Source organism: Hakea prostrata, chromosome 1, assembly GCF_041222555.1.
Source record: "Hakea prostrata isolate BN-2017 chromosome 1, UWA_Hpros_2, whole genome shotgun sequence".
In the NCBI taxonomy this organism is placed as follows: Eukaryota; Viridiplantae; Streptophyta; class Magnoliopsida; order Proteales; family Proteaceae; genus Hakea; species Hakea prostrata.
Window position 1 is genome coordinate 23,725,432 of NC_142600.1, and position 18,309 is coordinate 23,743,740.

The window sequence follows — 18,309 nt, forward strand, 5'->3', positions numbered from 1 at the left end:
GAGATTAGCTTTTGGATTAGATCTTCTAGTAAGATTCATGCAATGATGATTCCTAGTCCTTGCATCCCCTTGCAAGTTTCTAAAGAACCATATGCATTATTTATTGTCTTGGAACCCATGGACACACTTACTGAGAAAAGGTAGAAAAGTAATCAAAATCTTTCGAGACTTTGGCATGAATTTTTCACCCTGATAGTTACCTATGCTTGGGGTTATGGAGGAAAGATGAGACTGAAAGAAAGGCTTGAACACAAAGCCTATTGGGTAGGGTGAACTTTTACACTCCTCAGTTCTATCAGTTGTGCTAGACAGTTGTTCTCGATCCTTAACCTCTTGAATTCCTAATTATACTTTTAAGCAGATAAGATCCATACCAACCAACACATTTTGAATTAGAAATGATTTAGACACATGTTGCAACCAAAGGCCACATCAACCAACATCTGTCCTGTCATAGATCTATTGGGCACTATCCAACAGCTTGAGATTTGGGGTTGAATGAATTTTTGCACAAACCTTTCCACTTTTTCCATCGTTATCAAGCCACTTAATCCTTGCTGATAGGGAAAAGTTCAACTAAAATCTGAATCTGATTTTAATGAGAGAGAGAGGGACTTGACAATACATTGCTTCCTAGCCATAACCTTTCCTTTCAAAAGTCCTCTCTCCAGTTTCTCCTTATTTAGAGCCTAAAGTAGTGGAAATGTTGCTGTCCTGGACAATTAAAATTTGAAAGAGAAAGAGACTTAGAAAATATACAGTGTCATACAAACTTTCCTTTCAAAAGTTTTATTTGCAGCTTCTCCTTGTTTGGGGGCCTAAAGTAGTGGAAATGCTGCTTTCCTGGACAATTTATCAAAAGAGAGATAAGGAATGCTTGTCCAGCAGGTGGGCTCCTAAGCTGAAAAATTATTATTGCCTTTCCTCTTTGCAAACAAAGTTTCCAAAGCTCTCCTCACTTAGTGACAATAGAATGCCCAGAAAACCACATAGATGACTCTCATTAACTTTAACAAGAACCGGGACGTACAATAACAAGGTGAACTGGTTCGCATTGCCTCTCAAGCATCAGAAATTTACCCCCCATCAGAAGTTGGATTTTTCGTAGCAAGCTCAAACAGTAAACAAAAAACCAAGTCTCAGTTTCCCAAATCTTCTTTTTTTACTTGAGATTGTTATGGTGATGAATAAGTACAAGTTTAGAAAGAAGCATGTTTGTTTTGATACAGATTTCGTGATTTTTTGGAGCAACAAACCATAGGAAAGGTGTAGTAACTTCACAGCAGTACAAAAAACCTGGGACGATCAACATATAAGGACAACTCAGTGATGGGTGCAGGTTATGCGAATCTAGATCCTCATCTGTCAGGGCAGAAATATTTGTGCTCCTCTGACATTTTTCCACCATTCAATAGAAGAAGGTCTCACACCTTTGCATGTTGATAAAATGAAGTAGAGCCTGTAGAGGTGAGACGTCACAGTAGACTCCACTGCTATTGTACAGTGGAAAAATGTTAGAAAAGTATATATCTCTACTCTGACTGATAAAGGATTCAGACTCAGGTTATGCTGGTTGGGGTATGAAAGACAGGTAAAGAGATGATGTAGTTTAGAGGCTCATGTAGCATAAAAAGTGCCCAATCTTTTAAAACCTTAATCCAACCTTGAAATCCTTTAGCTTAGGCCCATCTTCACCTTACCCAAGGTTTAAAAGACTCAATCCAAGTCTGTGATGGGCTCACCCTTGATCAGGCCAGGTTGGGGATCGGCCATGATTTACCCTTATCAACCTTGATTTTTATGATCAATTTTGTTATTGAATGTCAATAACCTGAAATTTTACCTTATGAAATTCAAGAAGGTCATGGGAGATTTCTTGAGAAGTTAAAAAGAAACTAGAGTTTCGATCCATAGATTTCAAATCTATGGAGTTATAATTTATAAAATTAGATGTTTGGTTGTGGAATGAAATTTGTGGATTCATCGAAAATTATTTGATTGACGGATTTTGGTGAATGTACAAATGTATAGCTTTGAAATCTCGAATTTCCCCATATCCATAAATCGACAGTAGGTAAAATGTGCATCTCGATTTCATGAATCTAGAGATTTTGACAACCAAATGGGAAAACCCCGCAGATTCATGAATCCAGAGATTTGAAATCTCTAGATTCATGTAACCAAACAGGCCTAAGAAAACTAATGGTGATGTAATATCATTTTTCTTCTTTCAGTTAAAGGATCAGTTGTATTGTAAAGAATCCAAAACATGAAATGTATTGAGGGAAAATTTGAAAGATATGACATCTTCACCCACATCATATAGGCTGCGTTTGTTTGTGGAGGTGGGGTGGGAAAAAAAAAATGTGGGTCCATACGCCAAAATCGAGGACTGCCTATTACATCATTTTCGATCCATCCCTTGAAGAATCATCATAGACCACGCATGTATTGGACAAGGCGTTTGACTTTGCTGGGTAATCAACCATCGTATTTGTTTCTCCATACAAGATGGAGAGAAAGAGAAAATATTGTGATGGTCGTCAACTCTTTGTAATCTAGACCAGATTTATTTATAGGATTTGTATGACAAGAGTTAAGAGTATGAATGATACAAGAAAAGAAAGAGTTAAACTAGGGTTACACAATTAAGATGGATTGCATGTTAGGGTTGTGCTTCTTTGAGTCTGAATTTGAATGCAATCTTGAAAATCTTTTTTTTGATTGTGAAAATCAAGTTTGAGTAGAATTGTGATCATTATCCTTCACATGGAGAAAACTAAATGAATAAAATGGTAGAAAGAATATAGGTAATAGCGATATTAACAATTTGTTTTAAATTTATTTATTTTTATTTGAGGTTCATTTGGGTCAAACCCAAGACCTCTTCACTAAGAAGTATGGATCTTACCACTCTATCAACCCTACATTAACAATAATAATAACAATGCTATAACTAGGTGAAACCCATTCTATTAAATGATCAAAATATTTTAGGGGGCCATATTAGGGTTTAAAATTTAATCCTATTAGGGTTTAACCATGTTGGAATGGTTTTGATTAAATCTGACAAAATCAATGGCTAAAGTTCTAAATGTCCAACTAATAAAGCTTAAGATTGAAATTATTATTAAAGGAATCGAAATAAAAAGTTCTAAGGATTCCTAAGAGGGGGAGCAAATACTATATTTCACACAAAGAAAGAGAAAATTAAGGAAAAAGAAGGAAGAGAATGGAAACTTTTAATTAAGTCATATTTTCCATGAAATCCAACTCCATTAACTGGTCCTAATCCAATTTGGAACTTCTCTAGCACTCTCAATTTGTGTGCCAAAAGCCTGGTTCAGCACACATTTGTTAAACAAGCACAGAAAATTTGAACCGGTTTACCATACATGATTCTAGTCACTTCTGTGCCAAAATGAGCAAATGGCACAGAATAAGTGTGCCTGAATCCGTTACCATACAACCCCTTATCCTATAATGAAACCAATACTCTACCGGTGGAAACTTATAAAGAGATTAATGGTCGATCAAATCCAGTAGAAATCCCATAGAGAGTCGAGACCATGCCCGTGACAAACCAATCGTCACTGGCTTTGTAACAGTAAAATTATTCATCTTAGGACGGTTCAAAGCAATAGCAAAATCCACAATTTTAGATAAGGAGTGGCGCGCGGTAGCGTGTTCTTCAGACATTTCCGCTTTCTCTTTTCTCACCGAACTAATTTTAACGAAACCATGAATGCTTCTACTAGTGGCTGCTGCTTCTTCGTTCTTCCACCGAGCAAAACTCCGAAAATCCCCAAAGTCCTTTATTCCAAAAATCCTAGAAATCTAGCCGTTATTTGTGAAGCAGAATCAAAACCCACTAACCCCGGTGGCTCCAGCAAGAGAAATGCAATGAAAACTAGCAGACCCACCCGCAGAAACCCCAAAAAATCTTCTTATGGAACTTCAAGAGGGTCAGTTCTCAAGAAATCATTCAGTCAGGAGCAGGTGATTTTCACCACTCCAATCCCGGAAGACCCAGTTGTTGCCATTATCGGTGGAGGTCTCGCGGGGCTTACTTGTGCTTTGGCTCTGGAGAAACGGGGAGTTAGGTCCACTGTGTTTGATACGGTTAGTGAGTTTTTTTCACAGTTTGGGTTGAGAACTATATTTTGCTTCTCATTTCGTCCCAGTGAATGGAGTAGATGAGAACTGACTGTGAAGAATATTCATTGAAATGATTCTCTTGTTTTATTTTTGGAATAAACAGTAATAGAATATGAGAGGTAAACCTATGTTTTCATGGCTTGGGGATTTAACGACAACAGCACCACTCCAATGTAGTTGAAGTTTCAAATTGTCATGGACTTTGTCTTATTGGGAGTCCGACATGGTATTTGGTTCTTGTTCGGGAAGGATAAACAAGGAAATGGTGTGTACTCAACTCAAGGATGAGGGAGATATGGCTCGTCTTGGAGTCTCCACCGCCGGGGCCAGGGCCCCCCGGGGCCCCCCCCCCCTTACCTATGGATGCCAATGCACTTTGTCTTATTGGGAGTCCGACATGGTATTTGGTTCTTGCTGCCGTTCCAATTGGCAAGTGCTTTCAAAATATCACCTCTCCCATGCTTGAATATGAGTGGAGATTCATGTTGAAAAAATCTAGGTGATGAACCATGGATGATTGATACCATGTGAAAGTTTAAAAGAGTCTGATTTTGAGGTAAAGTTGCATACCTTCTATAAGTTGTGATGTCTTCTTTTATAATGTAAATCTTTTACAAGAAAATAGGAAGAGTTTGTTGCGGTTTTGAATTTAAAATGATGTTACAGCAAGAGGATAAAAGATAAGAGGTTGGCACAAGATAGGAGGTTGACATGGGTCAGCTTGGATTTGAATTTGAATTCGAATTTCTTGACAGACCCCCTACAAGATGAATATGGGATCATGAGAGCTTGCAAATCTTCAGCCCAAAGATAAGAGGTTGGCACAAGATAGGAGGTTGACATGGGTCAGCTTGGATTTGAATTTGAATTCAAATTTCTTGACAGACCCCCTACAAGATGAATATGGGATCATGAGAGCTTGCAAATCTTCAGCCCAATGGTACTGAAATTCATGTGTGGAGAGTAGCTTGGTGAAAATATTGGAGAGCTGTTCCTATGATGATATGCACTTAACAACAAGGTCCCCTTCGGCCACTGGTTGATGGCGAAGTGAAATCAACTTCAATATGTTTAGCATGTGCATGATAGAGGGGATTAGCTGATAGGTTGGCCCCATATTATCACACCAGAAGATAGGTGGCTGAATGGGGAAATGCTATATCTTGAAGCAATGATTTAATCTGGATAAGTTCTGCGATGGTTTGGCTAATGCGTGATACTCTGATCTGGTGGAAGAGTGTGCTGTAGTTGCTTGTTTGCAAGCAAACCGTGTTTTTTAAATTAGAGCCAAAAAAAAAAAAGCATAGCCACCCGTAGAGCATCTTTCATCAACACAACCGGTCCGGTCAGCACCATTATATGCCATTAAGTAGAAGGATGGGGTGCATGATACTAGAACGCCATAAGAAATGGTTGCCTTTAAATATTGCAGTAGACGCTTGACAACCTGCCAATATTCATCTGATGGTGCCTTAGAAATTGGAAAACCTTGTTTACATTTATCTACTTTGTCGCCTTCTGTTTTTTATTAATGCCACTGAATGGGTGCAAACCCAAGACCTCCCCGTGGGAGATTGGGCCTTTAACCGCTTTACTAACCCACCATTGGCAAAATATTGTTTGTCGCCTTCTTATTACTATGGAATAGTTTCATGCTTATCGCATTATTTACAGAGTTAAGTTTTTTAATGTTTCACCAATGCATGGGTCACTGTCTTAAAGTTTGTCTGTATTACTTGTTCACATAGGGGATTCATGGTTTGGGAGGAAGAATGGGAACAAGAGTTATCAATCAGGGAACAGGAAATATCAATCAACAGCCTCTGATTTTTGATCATGCGGCTCAATTTTTTACAGTGGGTGATTCCCGGTTTTCTGAGTTGGTGGATGGGTGGTTGGCGAAGGGTCTGGTACAGCAATGGCAGGGTCTAATTGGAGAGCTTGAAGTGGGTGGTCGGTTTGTCAGACTGCCTTCTCCATGTCCAAGATATATTGGTGTTAATGGGATGCGCCCTCTTGCAGATTCAATTCTGTCTCAGGTAATTCATCTGTTCCAACTCCCTGCATTTTTTTCCTTCTTAAAATGTTACCTGTTTCTCTGGTTAAAAGATTAGTTGTTATTATTTTTTTCTTTTTTAGGTTGAAGTTTTGTGGTTGTGCTTTTTTTTTTCCCCCTGTTGAAAGTTTAGTGGAAGAGCTTTGGCACAACAGCTAAGTTGCACTATTACAGCCCGTTGGTTGTGAGTTTAAAACTTGGAAACAGCCTCTCCTGCAAAACAATGGGTAAGGATGCATGCATTTGCCCCTCTCAGACTCTGCAGTAGTGGGGTCTTGTGCACTGGGATGGGCTTTTTTCTTTTTTTGGTGTTGAAAGTACTACAAATTTTTTATATTAAGTGTGTTACTTTTATGAAACTAGAGTCAAAGGGAGAGCAGAGTACCAGAGTTGAAGGAGAAGAAAAAGTGAAGAAGAGGAGAAGGAGGGTAGCGTGGAGTGCAGCTCTCCCCCTCACGCAGCCACTTTCTTAATAGTCAAGAGGAAATCCAGATCTAGGAGACTTTCTAAATCTGGTTACATTCACAATATTGAAATAGAAGTGATCTTTCTAAGTATTAATTGCTATTCAAGCTGCAACGACATAAACAGAAAAAGAAAGTTTAGAAACACACGTGATTCAAATGTGAATCAAGGCTGTGGGTTGTGCCTACACCGTACACAAGGGTTATGTACCCTCCCTACATAGCATATGTTAATGGAATATATGAACAACAATAAAATGGGCAGTTTGATTTCTGAATTTCCCTGCGTCACTCATTCACTGTGTTCAACTGTTCATTTGTCACAAAGCTGGCATGCCTATTTATATAAAACCTACGGTGTCATATATCTTGTAGATCAATTGTTTTCTATACCCTGTTTGCCCCCCCTTTTTTTTTTGGTGAATGATTAGATCACTCTTGCTTAGTCTTTCCCCTGACATGTAGTCTGCATTTTTGCAAACCTTATGGCCGTGAAGATTATTATCATGCTACCTCTGTTATTCCTGTAATCCCTTTGTTCGAATTAATGCATAAAATAAAAGCTTAAAGGGTTATAGGTGTTGAGCCTCGCACTGTAGAAAATTCCTTTTGTAATCATGAACTTGAGCTTTTACGTCCTTTATGAGACATTTTAAGTCCTTTTCTCATTCTAGGATCATGAAATAGACTGAAGACTTCTTCTAACTCTTATGCTTCTCTTCTATATTTTGTTGTCTACCCTTAATTCCTAACTTCTAGTTTCATCCTTCCTTTGTTAGACTTTCTACTTATGGATTATGTACTTAAATCGTCGCTAAATTGCAGTATGACCGTAGTGCAGACTTCTATGGTTGATGTGATGAGGCCAACGTGGATAAGTAAACTTGATCCATTTAATGGGAAGTGGCACTTGAGCGAGAATGGAAAACCTTGTGGACAGTTTGATACAATTGTTATTGCACATAATGGTAATAACATTCTTCTTAAGATTTCCTTCAGGAATTTGGGTTCCGTATTGTTTGGTTATCTGTAGGCTGTGTTTAAATCGTTTTTCATTTGGAGGGGGTTGGGATGTGGGAGGTATGCTTAGTAAGTTTAACCGAGGATGACTCAACTCTAGTTTGTTGCAAAATTTAGGAAGTCAAGTTTTGGATAATACATTTGATGATGCTATACTTATGGATTTTGTTCGTCTTCAATGTCGCCGATTTTTCTCATTATTGGATGGTTTGTTTGACATGGAGAATTAAAGATTTTTTTTAAAAAGTTGATGTTGATTATCTCATGGGTGAAGTTCTCTCAGTGTTTATCGGTATTTACTATTGCTACATGGTTCAAGATTGGTGCTGCCTTTCAAGTTTATTCTTATTTGTCCAAGTTGGAGCTTTATTTGTGTATACTCCAGCTTGAGGGGGAGTGTTATGATCTGTGCAAGTTTGGATACAGCTGCAGGCTAGATTGGATCACTGCAATCTGGAGTTACCTTTTTCAGTTGTTTCTATTTCCATACCTCTATTCTGGACAGAATGTTCTGTCATATTTGTTTCCTTTGTCTTAAGCACAGGTTTACTTGTCCCAGAAGTTTGTAATTGAGGAATTGAACATAAATATAGGGCCTGCGATTCTGGGAAGATAATCCAAAATCGCAGGGTGTAGTTCTTGCCTGCTGGTTCTACGTCTTCTTCCTTGCTTTCTTCTTCAATCTAACATCTAGTTTGATTCTTAGAGTGTGATTTCTAACAATGGTATTTCTGTTTTTATTTCACCAACAGGAAAATGTGCAAACCGCTTGCTCTCATCATCAGGCTTACCATTAATTGCAAGACAAATGAAGGTAACACCAGATTGTCCATACTTCAGTTGTTTTAGTTTCACATTCCTTAAGATTTGTGACTGAATTATTACTTATGGCTTAACCATGTCCTGCCAATGATTTTAGAGACTGGAACTTAGTTCTATCTGGGCCCTTCTTGCCGCATTTGAGGATCCTCTTCCCACCCGAGATATCCCTGCTTTTGAAGGAGCTTTTGTAAAAGGAGTTGGTGCTGTTTCATGGATGGCAAACAACACAAAGAAGCTGTTCCCTTCCCAGAGCAGTGGACCTTACTGCTGGACTTTTCTCAGCACAGCTGCTTATGGTAAACAAAACAAAGTTCCACAGGTTCTCTATCTCTCTCTCTCTCTCTCTCTCTCTCTCTCTCTCTCTGTGTGTGTGTGTGTGTGGGGGGGGGGGGGGTTGGTCTATGATTCTGGATGGATGCACAGTTGGATTAGATTAGCAGCCAAGGAATGAGGAAGAATGAGGGAAGAAGAAGAGATGAAAAGAGAATAAATCATGAGAGATTGACGTATCTCTCACCTGTTTCATTCACTAATAAATATTCAAATTTACACCAGACTCCATAGGAAAGGTAAATGGAAGAAAGAGAAAAAGGCAACTTAACACGTCTTATAACTAGACGGTGACCATCCACCCAAAAAAAAAAAAAGGGAAACAAAACTGAACAAAGCAAAAGCCTGTTAGGAATAAACTCAAATACTCAATTAGATTCCTTGTTAGAATAGGAAGTTTACTTTTGCAAGTCTCTATTTGTTAGGATTACTAATTGGAATTCCTCTTTTAGTTATGTGAGTAGAGTCTTAGTGTGACAAGGAATTCCACTTCAAATTGAATTCCTTGTTGAGTCCTAATTTAATTTCCTTCTTGTAAGGGGCCATCTCTGTAACAGGTTAGACTGGATTAATTGAATGAAAACTGATCTGAAGGAAGAATTGGGATTCGTGGGTTCTAAGGAGGAATCCCAGGGCTCAGTTGATTTTAGTTTCTGCAATTTCCAGCATCCTCTCATCTTCAAGCTTGTGGCTGCCAAGAGAAAGTCAAGTTCCGGCAGCTGCCGAGTGCCCTTCCATCTCTGATCAAGTAAAGTTCAATCCACAACCCCCACCCTACCCTAAATCCCTTCCCTTCCCGTTGAGCGAACCCCCTCTTCCTCTCCTCCTTCCCTGCAGCAGCAGCAGCCCATCCCCAACATTAAACCCTAAAGCCCCTACCCTTCCCTAGGATTGCACCTCTCCTCCCCCTTCTAATCACCCATCTAATTCCACAACAACCCCTCCCTTCATTAGATGACTAAAAAAACCTGCACTTCATCTTCTTCTTTCTAAACCCTAGAAACCCTAATTCATTAATCCCTATATCTCCCTAACCTTTCACTCAAAACCCAAACCCTTCTAGGAAAACCTTCTCCTATCCCCTTGCTACCTTCAATCCTTCCACATACCCTGACCATACCCTAGAAACCCTTGAATATACAGCCCCTAGAAACCCTTGAATATACAGAACCCTAAATGCCTTTACCCTAGCTTGAAGAATAGTTCTGGAAAGTAATGTCTGGCTGAACGCTAACTTCCCTTCCAAAACCATTCCCTCTTAACTCATGACCTCCTAACAGTAGATCCAAGGGTTGCAAGTCAAATAAGCTAAAGTGCAGGACTTAATTGATCACCCACAACTGCTGTCCATATCAGATTGATTACAGAATTTTCAAACGCTAATTCAGCTTATCACCCTAAGCTGCAGTATGTATTGGAGTATACTTAGTTGCTTCCCATTAAAATTCAACTGAGATCAGACCTGAAACAGTAAGATTAAACCCTAAATGACTGCTGGTTCTCTAAAAGAGGATCCTGAAGACTGGCCCCTGACCTGGGGTTACATCAGAATGGTGGGCTTGGCTAGAAGATGTTGAAGGAGAAATTGTCTGTTATGCAGGCCGATACTTCTTGTATCCTAATTAGATTTATAACTTCCTATCTTTTGGAAAAAAGGTTTACGTGAGGTTTAAGTATGTTGTTCTCCATTTTACTCCTAGCATATGTCAATGTGATGCTGCAAGATGAATCTCAACCATGAAGTTCCTTGTAAAGGAAAAAAAAAGGAAGTTGATATTTTCCTCTTTTTTCCTTTTTTTTTTTTGCATCAAATGGTTGTCACGTCAGGGGTATCAAGAGTGTGAGACAGGCTCGGAACACCAATTTCTCACTTGAGTTGGACTACAATACGCATTTTATACTGCATGGTCCATGGATAGAATCAAGTTCCTGCTGTTAGATACGTAGTGAAGATCCACTGATAAACCTCACATGAATCCCCCTAGCAGTTTTATCTGTCACATTAATACCAAGCTATAAAGTTGAACTCCTAAGACTGTAATCTCCAATGAGCGAAAGCTGCATTCACCTGCATGTAATGTTTGTGGCCATTCTAAGCCATTCTGGTTTTTAACTGTCAAAGCAAGTATCATTGATGCGTATAATGATTTGAAACTACATGAACACCACACAATTGTTTCTTGCCAACAAAGAGGGAAAACTGCCCACATGGTTTACCATGGTTATATCACAATATGTTTTTGATATTTTTTTGTTGATAGTGCAACTACAGAAACAGTAACACCTACAACTGAGCCATATCCTAACTGAATAGGGTCGAGCACTTCGATCTTGCATAAGCAAAATACTGGTCCTATAAATTGAGTTTAAATCTCTATTCCTATACAGATATATCATTGTCACTCTGTATTAAATGTATGCTTTTTTATAATCATATGTGCTAAAAGTCATGGACACAGTTCCATGTTAACTCTACATTTTCCTTTGTGGGGGTATATTTATTATTTGAGTTGCATTTATCAGGAAAACATTCCAAATGTGACTGCTGAGAGGGTGAAGGCCAACATGCTTGAGGGTGTTGAGAGTGCATTGGGATTATTGAAGGGATCACTTCAGAGACCATTCTATTCTAGAGTTCAGCTGTGGTGAGGAACCACTTGAACAGCATTTCTTTTTTTGTCATAGATCATTTACATTTGTTTATATTCCCTGGATTGTGTGCAGGGGGGCTGCTCTTCCGACAAATACTCCAGGTATCCCTTGCATCTTTGATCCTCAAGGACGAGCTGGAATATGTGGAGATTGGTTACTGGGTTCAAATATGGAGTCTGCTGCCTTGAGTGGCATGGCTCTTGCCAATCATGTTAGTGCCATACAGTGATCTCTTACTTATTTACACATAATTGCAACCATTCTAAACAAGCACCAATAGTAACATTGGATGTGAATCAGATCTTGTGTATTGAAATGCTGAGCGGTTCGGCTTTAATAAAATTAATTAGATAAGAGGTTCAGGAAATCATATAAAATTATTGACATGAGACAATTTCTTTAAAATGATTAATTGACAAACCTTTGAATTGCCATTTTCTGCTTTATCTCTGTGCTTCTACAGTAACAGTTGCCTGATTGCTTTTATGAAATGCAGATTGCCGATTATTTTCAAAGTGGTGGATCTCATTCAGATGAGTTTGCTATTGGCTTAAACAATGAATTTCAGCCCATTGAAGGACATGATATTGGGCAGTTTCCAGGTGTGCAGTCTAACAGGGAAGTTACCGAACCTCAGCTTGTAGGGCATAAAGCATAGTTTTGAATCAGTGGATCAAAGCTTCAAAGCTTCTGTAAGTGGAAATGGTCCTCGGAAGTGCTCCAACTTGGATATCATGTGCTTATATCCTTAATTTACAAAGGATGTATCTTAATCCATTTTGTGATTTCTAATGGTAGTTTTTTCATTTGCATGATTAGATGGTAAAAGTAATCAACATAGTTTATGGTCACTGCAAAATTCTTGGCTTTCAAGGCAGTCTGAAAAATACATCAAGGGAAATGTGGGTGCAATTATGGTCACAGTAACTCTATTGCCATTTCATTAACGGTGCGACTTTCTTTCAGTGCTCAACTGAATGCATATTAGTTTTGCTCACATACTAACTTTCTTGCTAACCTTCTCTAATTGCATGAAAAATATCATATGCAGGATCAACAGCCTTCGCGTGGCTTGCATATTGCAACCTGACATGTTTCTTGGCACTGTTCTTCGCCCTCATTTCCATTTGTGATGGGCCATCAAGGATGGCTGTAAATCCTTTAAAGTCATAGCGGGAGCACGGAGCCACTGGTGTGAGTATAGTTTGAACTTCCTATTATGTTTTCTGTTGAAACAATGGGGTGACCATCACAGACCTGGAAGAAAAAGGAGCCTCTGAGTTATTCCACCTAGTTTCTGTTTTTAAAGATGGCTATCTATCCATGTGGTCACACCTGATCAGAAGTGATACTTACCATAATTTACTATGAAATAGTTTGTGATACCACAGATTTTCCATGAAATAGTTTTTTTTTTTTTTCTACTATTAGAGATAATTACAATAGTTTTCAAAAGGAAAAAAAAAATTACGCGTGGGCCCACTAATTAAGACACGTGATAGTTAGTATCCATCCCACTAATTACGGAACGAACCTTTTTTATTTAATACCTCTATGTCTCAACTCTCAATCCACTAATTAAGATTCAACCAAACGCATGTTCTCCTGAATCACTTTAATACTTGATTTTTATTTATTTTAGAATTTAATCCATGATTAATTGCGGGCCCATCTTATAAATAATGATTCAGTTGTTTATTCCAATTAATAACACTTATCTTCACCAACTTCCCCTCCACAAAAAAAAAAAAAAGGAAAAAAAAAAAAAAAAAAAGGAAAAAAAAAAAGGAAAAAAAAAAAAAAAAGGAAAAAATTGAAAAAAAAAAAAAAAAAAAAAAAAAAAAAAAAATAGTGGTGGCAAAAAAAAAAGAGAAAATTTTTTTTTTTTTTAGGAAAGGGTCTATATATTAACGCGTGACCCACGCAAGGCACCAGATACAAAGATCAAGAAACCCGGATCTAACATAGGCCAAAGAGTCCACGCACGCACGGACACAACCTTACCAAGAAGGAAGTCTGCACAGCATTACACTCCCTTTAACATGAAAAAAGAAATATTTGGAATTCTAGAGGAAAGATTCACCACATCCCGGACTAAGTTTTGAATGTCCACGGAATCGGCCCGGGTCACAAATTCGACGCCTCCGCCGAACCGATCCACCGGACATTAACAAAGCCTCCTCTAGAGCCAACAAAATACCTCTCTAATAGCGACATCTCGCCCATCAGACAGAGTCAAAAAGGCGGGATCGCAACCCCTATGATGGGTTTCCATCCGAATCCCCGCAAACGAGGCCCAGCCCACTTCCACCCGCACTTAGAGCCGCACCACATTAATTTGACGAAGCCCAAAGGAGGAAAACCCATCTTACCAACATTCGGACGATTCTTCCGCTGAAGACGATCCGCAACCCGAAGAGAAGAGGTGAAGCCGGAATACTCCCGCCTCCATTGCCGCTTCTCCACCACCGCTCAGAGACCATTGTAATCCCTTAAACACCAGGTCATTCGGGCTTTCCAAATTCTCCAGATATGTATGCGATGAGAGATGATGCTTCTCAAATCGATTTCTCCTCGGTAGGCATCTCTTCCAATTTGAAATCGCATCATGCATCAAAGGATTCACCGGAGGAGAGAAAGAAAAGGAGATGCAAACCATACCTTCGGCGAAATCACACCAGAGAAGGTGATCGATTGATTCCAAAGCTCCACATCCGCACAGCTCGGATCAAAACTTCGATTCTTTTGGAAAGCTCCTCCGCCGGTAAAGCCCTAGCACACACTCTCCATAACATGTTTTTAATTTTGGAGCCGCATGACATGTCCAATATTTTCCATACTCTAGAATCAATATTTGTTCTCGGATTCTCCCGATGTTGAGGCTTGTTGTACTTTTCTTTCTCCCCGATATTGAGTAAGTGATGGTATGCCGATTTCACGGAAAAGCTTCCATTCCTCGCCGGACCCCATACAACTGCCTCCCTAGGAGTTAAGGAAATCTTCATCTTCAAGATAGCCTCGCATCCCCTTGATCAAACACCTCCTGATTAAGTCCTCCTTCCAGGTTCTAGACCCCGCATCAATTAGATCCGAAACCCAGCAAATATCTCTATGATCTCTGTTGTGGCTTCTCGGCTTGAAATCGAACTCGAGATGATCCCGGTCCTCCCAAACTCTTATAGAATTTCCATTCCCCACAACCCATACTAAGCCCGATTTAAGTATTTTCCGCCTTCTAAAACACTCCATGCCCAAGAGGGGTTTGTGCCGCAGGGGTAGTTAGAAATCGGAATTTGGAAAGTATATCGTTAAGAAATTTGACCGACGCCCGGATTGCCCACACCTCCAAGCAGCTACATAGAAGAGCCGTCCGCAAAATGGATCCCGGCCCCAAACCCCGCCTGCGACATAGTCTCTCCCATGACACCCAGAAATTTCTTCTTGTTTTCCTTTTCTCCCCATAAGAAATTATATGGCATCCTCCTAATCTTGTTATGATGAGATTTAGGAAGGATAAAATGGGATCTTGAATAGTAGTTTATGGTGAGCCCCACAGGACTCAGCAGAACCTTCCAGCCATAGAAGAAGGTTAGATTTCCAACCCGCATTCTCTTACTTGTCCTTTCTTGTATTCTCAAAGCTCTCCTTCTTTGAAGCTTGAAACTCCGAAGGGAGGCCCAAATACTTTTGGTGGACCTCCATAAGGAATCTTCACAATTCTTGAAAGCCATCTTTTGAACCTAGGAGCAGTGTTAGGGCTGAAGTATATAGATGACCGTGATTATTTGTTGCCACTAGCAGACAATAGAGGTCAAGACATGCTTTGATATCGGAACTCCTGTAAGTTGACCCCGAAAACAACACAAGTATCATCTGCAAATAATAGATGAGAAATTGGGTTGGTCCTGTTTCCGACTCTCAAACCAGAGATAAGATTTTCATGAAGGGCAGCTTTGAAGACAGCATTTAATGCTTCAGTGCACAGGACAAAAATAGCAGGGGATATTGGATCTCCTTGTCTAATGCCCCTCGTGGGTTCAATGGATCCCCTGGCAGCTCCATTAACTAACACATTGTAAGAGACTGACTTGATACAAGACATCACTAGAGACACCCATTGATCACGAATCCCGACTAGATAAAGTCCTTTCGACAAAGTTCCATTCCAGGACTATCATAAGCCTCTCAATCCAATTAAGGGCCATGACTTCCTTCCTCTCTTCTTATTCTTGATATAATGAAAGCACTCATGAGCCACTAGACAGTATCAGAAATATTTCTATTGGGAACAAAAGCTGATTGAGGCACACTGATAATCCTATCTAGAATCCCTTTCAGTCTAGTAGCAATAACTTTAGTTGCTATCTTAACAGTAACATTGCACAGACTGATGGGTCTAAATTGATCAATGGTTTCAGGCTGGTTGCATTTAGGAATTAAACAAACATAAGTGGAGTTTATTTCCTTAGGCATGCTACCAGAAGAGAAAAGTTCCGAGACAAACTTACAAATATCTTCTTCTACCAAATCCCAATAATGTTGATAAAAGGCTGGGGGAGTCCACGGGGCGGGGATTTCACGGAGCCATCCACCAAGCGCCTTAATCTCCCCTTCTAGGAGGACTCAAACACCGTTATCTTCTTGAGTAACTTTTGGATCAATCAAGGAGAGAACACTGTTGAGGGATTCCTCATCAATACCGTTAGAGCAAAATATTTCTTTATATTTGGCCACTACTTCACCATAGATTTCATCTTCTGAACTTGACCATCTGCCACAACTCAATTTCAGCTTTGAGATTCGATTTTCGTCGATATGAAACTTAATGTCGATACCTCTATTAAGAAGTATAGATCTAATACTCCCCAAGGAGGGGGGGGGGACAGATGTAGATCACATCTAGGTGGGGGTCTTGTCACAAAGACCTAGGACCTCCACCCTATATCTGGTGTGGAGCCCTCTTATCTCACATGGCGTAAGTGATCAGAACTCCCTTATATTGAGATGCATTCAATTAATTTTTTTTGGAATTTGGAGTAGGGTAAAACATATCGACGAAATTCACCTAGTTTAGTGAGGAACAAAACAAAAATGGGGGCGAAAGCAATTTATGTTATATATCGTTGTAATCTTCGCTGATACTTCACCAAAATCTCCGAACTCTTTGTTGAAATCCATGGCCATTGCTGCCTCATCCTCTTCTTCTCACTCATGTTCTTCTAAACCTCTCTCCAAACCTCACAAACCCCCCATCCCAAACCTGATGACCGCACCCTGCACTCCGCCTCTTTGCACTGCGCCTCTATTATCATCGAACTCCACTAGAAATGTGGGCGAATCTTGCTGGAAAGTTGCGCATTTTAGGAGATGAAAAAAGCACTTGAAACTAGTGTTCGTTTTAAAACCTAAATGATAAAAAAAAATGCCAACTTACCCCTAAATGAATAAAAATATGATTTTTAATTTATCCTTAATGTATGAAAGTATGTTAAGATACAGGATCATTTCATGTAAGAAGAAAAGAGACATACACAAAAATATTAGTGTACCCTTCCCCAATGGCTAGTGAATCTTCATATTGTATTTTTTTTCAATTTGGAAGATTAATTTTGACCATTGAAAACTGACCTTAGACTAGAATGTTAATAACCAAATTTAAAAGCCAAAATCAAGTCTGTCGTTGATGCACTTTTCTATTGTGGAGGTGGCTTTTGTTTTATTCGATAATTATTCCAATTTTGATATGGTTTCTATGACCTTTTTCTGATTCAGATGTGGCTTCTAGAAACACAAACTTGTTTACTTGGTCAAATTTAATTGTAAGAACGAAATTACATCTTGCAGGTTTTCTAGAATATTATGTTGTATTATTCTTAATATAATAAAATAATATATGTTTCATTTTATTAGATGTACAAGTGTGAAAATTTTTCCTTAATTTATTTTAGTAAAGTGTTTTTATATAGTTTTACATTGGAAACCGAGGTGTCGGAATCCAAGTTAATTAATAGGTACTACCTATTCACTTTGATTTATAATAATGAGATACACCAATGCGTGTGCAGTGTATGAGCGAGGACGGTGTACCGTCCGAATGCGCACACGCGACATGGGTTGTTTAGGCGTTTACGACGCACTTAGCACTTAGCATGCTTTGAGCTAGATCAGATCTAAATTATATATTTTGATCAACGGCAGATCTAGGGCGATGGAAGTAGATCCATAAATATCTTCGAGCTAGATCAGATGCTATGATTGAATGAAAATCATTTAAATGTGGTTTGAGGGATCAACAATTATAGAGTTTTATTTTTGAAATGATTTTATTTTTTATTTTTTATTTTTATTACTGCCCTTTAAATATAATACCCTTTAAGGAAGTTCTCCTTCTTTATGTTTTTTCATATTAAAAAAGGGATTTCAGACAAAAATGATTTGGTTTCGTTTCTTTTCCGAAATCCCTGATTAGGAATTCCCTTCTCTTTGGATTTATAAATACTCCTTAAATTTTACTAATTTTTAAAATATCCTATAAGAGTTATGTTGTTGCATATAAATTTTTATTGAATGAGGATTAAAAGGTAAATTCAATATTTCAATAAGGGTGTTGTTGACATACATTGTGAAGGCAGAGACAATTTGGGATGAGCTTTGGCTTGCCCTGGCTTTTGGGGTGTAACATTTTTAGGCTTTTAGTAATTGTGCTCTGGTGGTTGATGCGATTGTTTGCCCTCCTCACTTGATTGGCACACGATGAGTGTTGTAGATGAGATTCTTCGTCTATAACAAGCATTTTGTGTCAACTCG

At 38.9% G+C, this 18,309-nt stretch overlaps 1 protein-coding gene across 1 annotated transcript; it reads left to right on the forward strand.

Moving 5' to 3' along the window:
• Positions 1-3,635: 3,635 nt before the first annotated feature.
• On the forward strand, positions 3,636-13,166 carry LOC149028375 (FAD/NAD(P)-binding oxidoreductase family protein). The gene is made up of 10 exons (XM_089136130.1): positions 3,636-4,122; positions 5,907-6,197; positions 7,520-7,646; positions 8,451-8,512; positions 8,618-8,839; positions 11,374-11,495; positions 11,575-11,713; positions 11,999-12,194; positions 12,322-12,451; positions 12,554-13,166. The coding sequence occupies exons 1-8, from the start codon at positions 3,742-3,744 to the stop codon at positions 12,158-12,160; spliced, it is 1,506 nt and encodes a 501-aa protein (XP_088992256.1). The 5' UTR covers positions 3,636-3,741; the 3' UTR covers positions 12,161-12,194; positions 12,322-12,451; positions 12,554-13,166.
• The last annotated feature ends 5,143 nt before the right edge of the window (positions 13,167-18,309 follow it).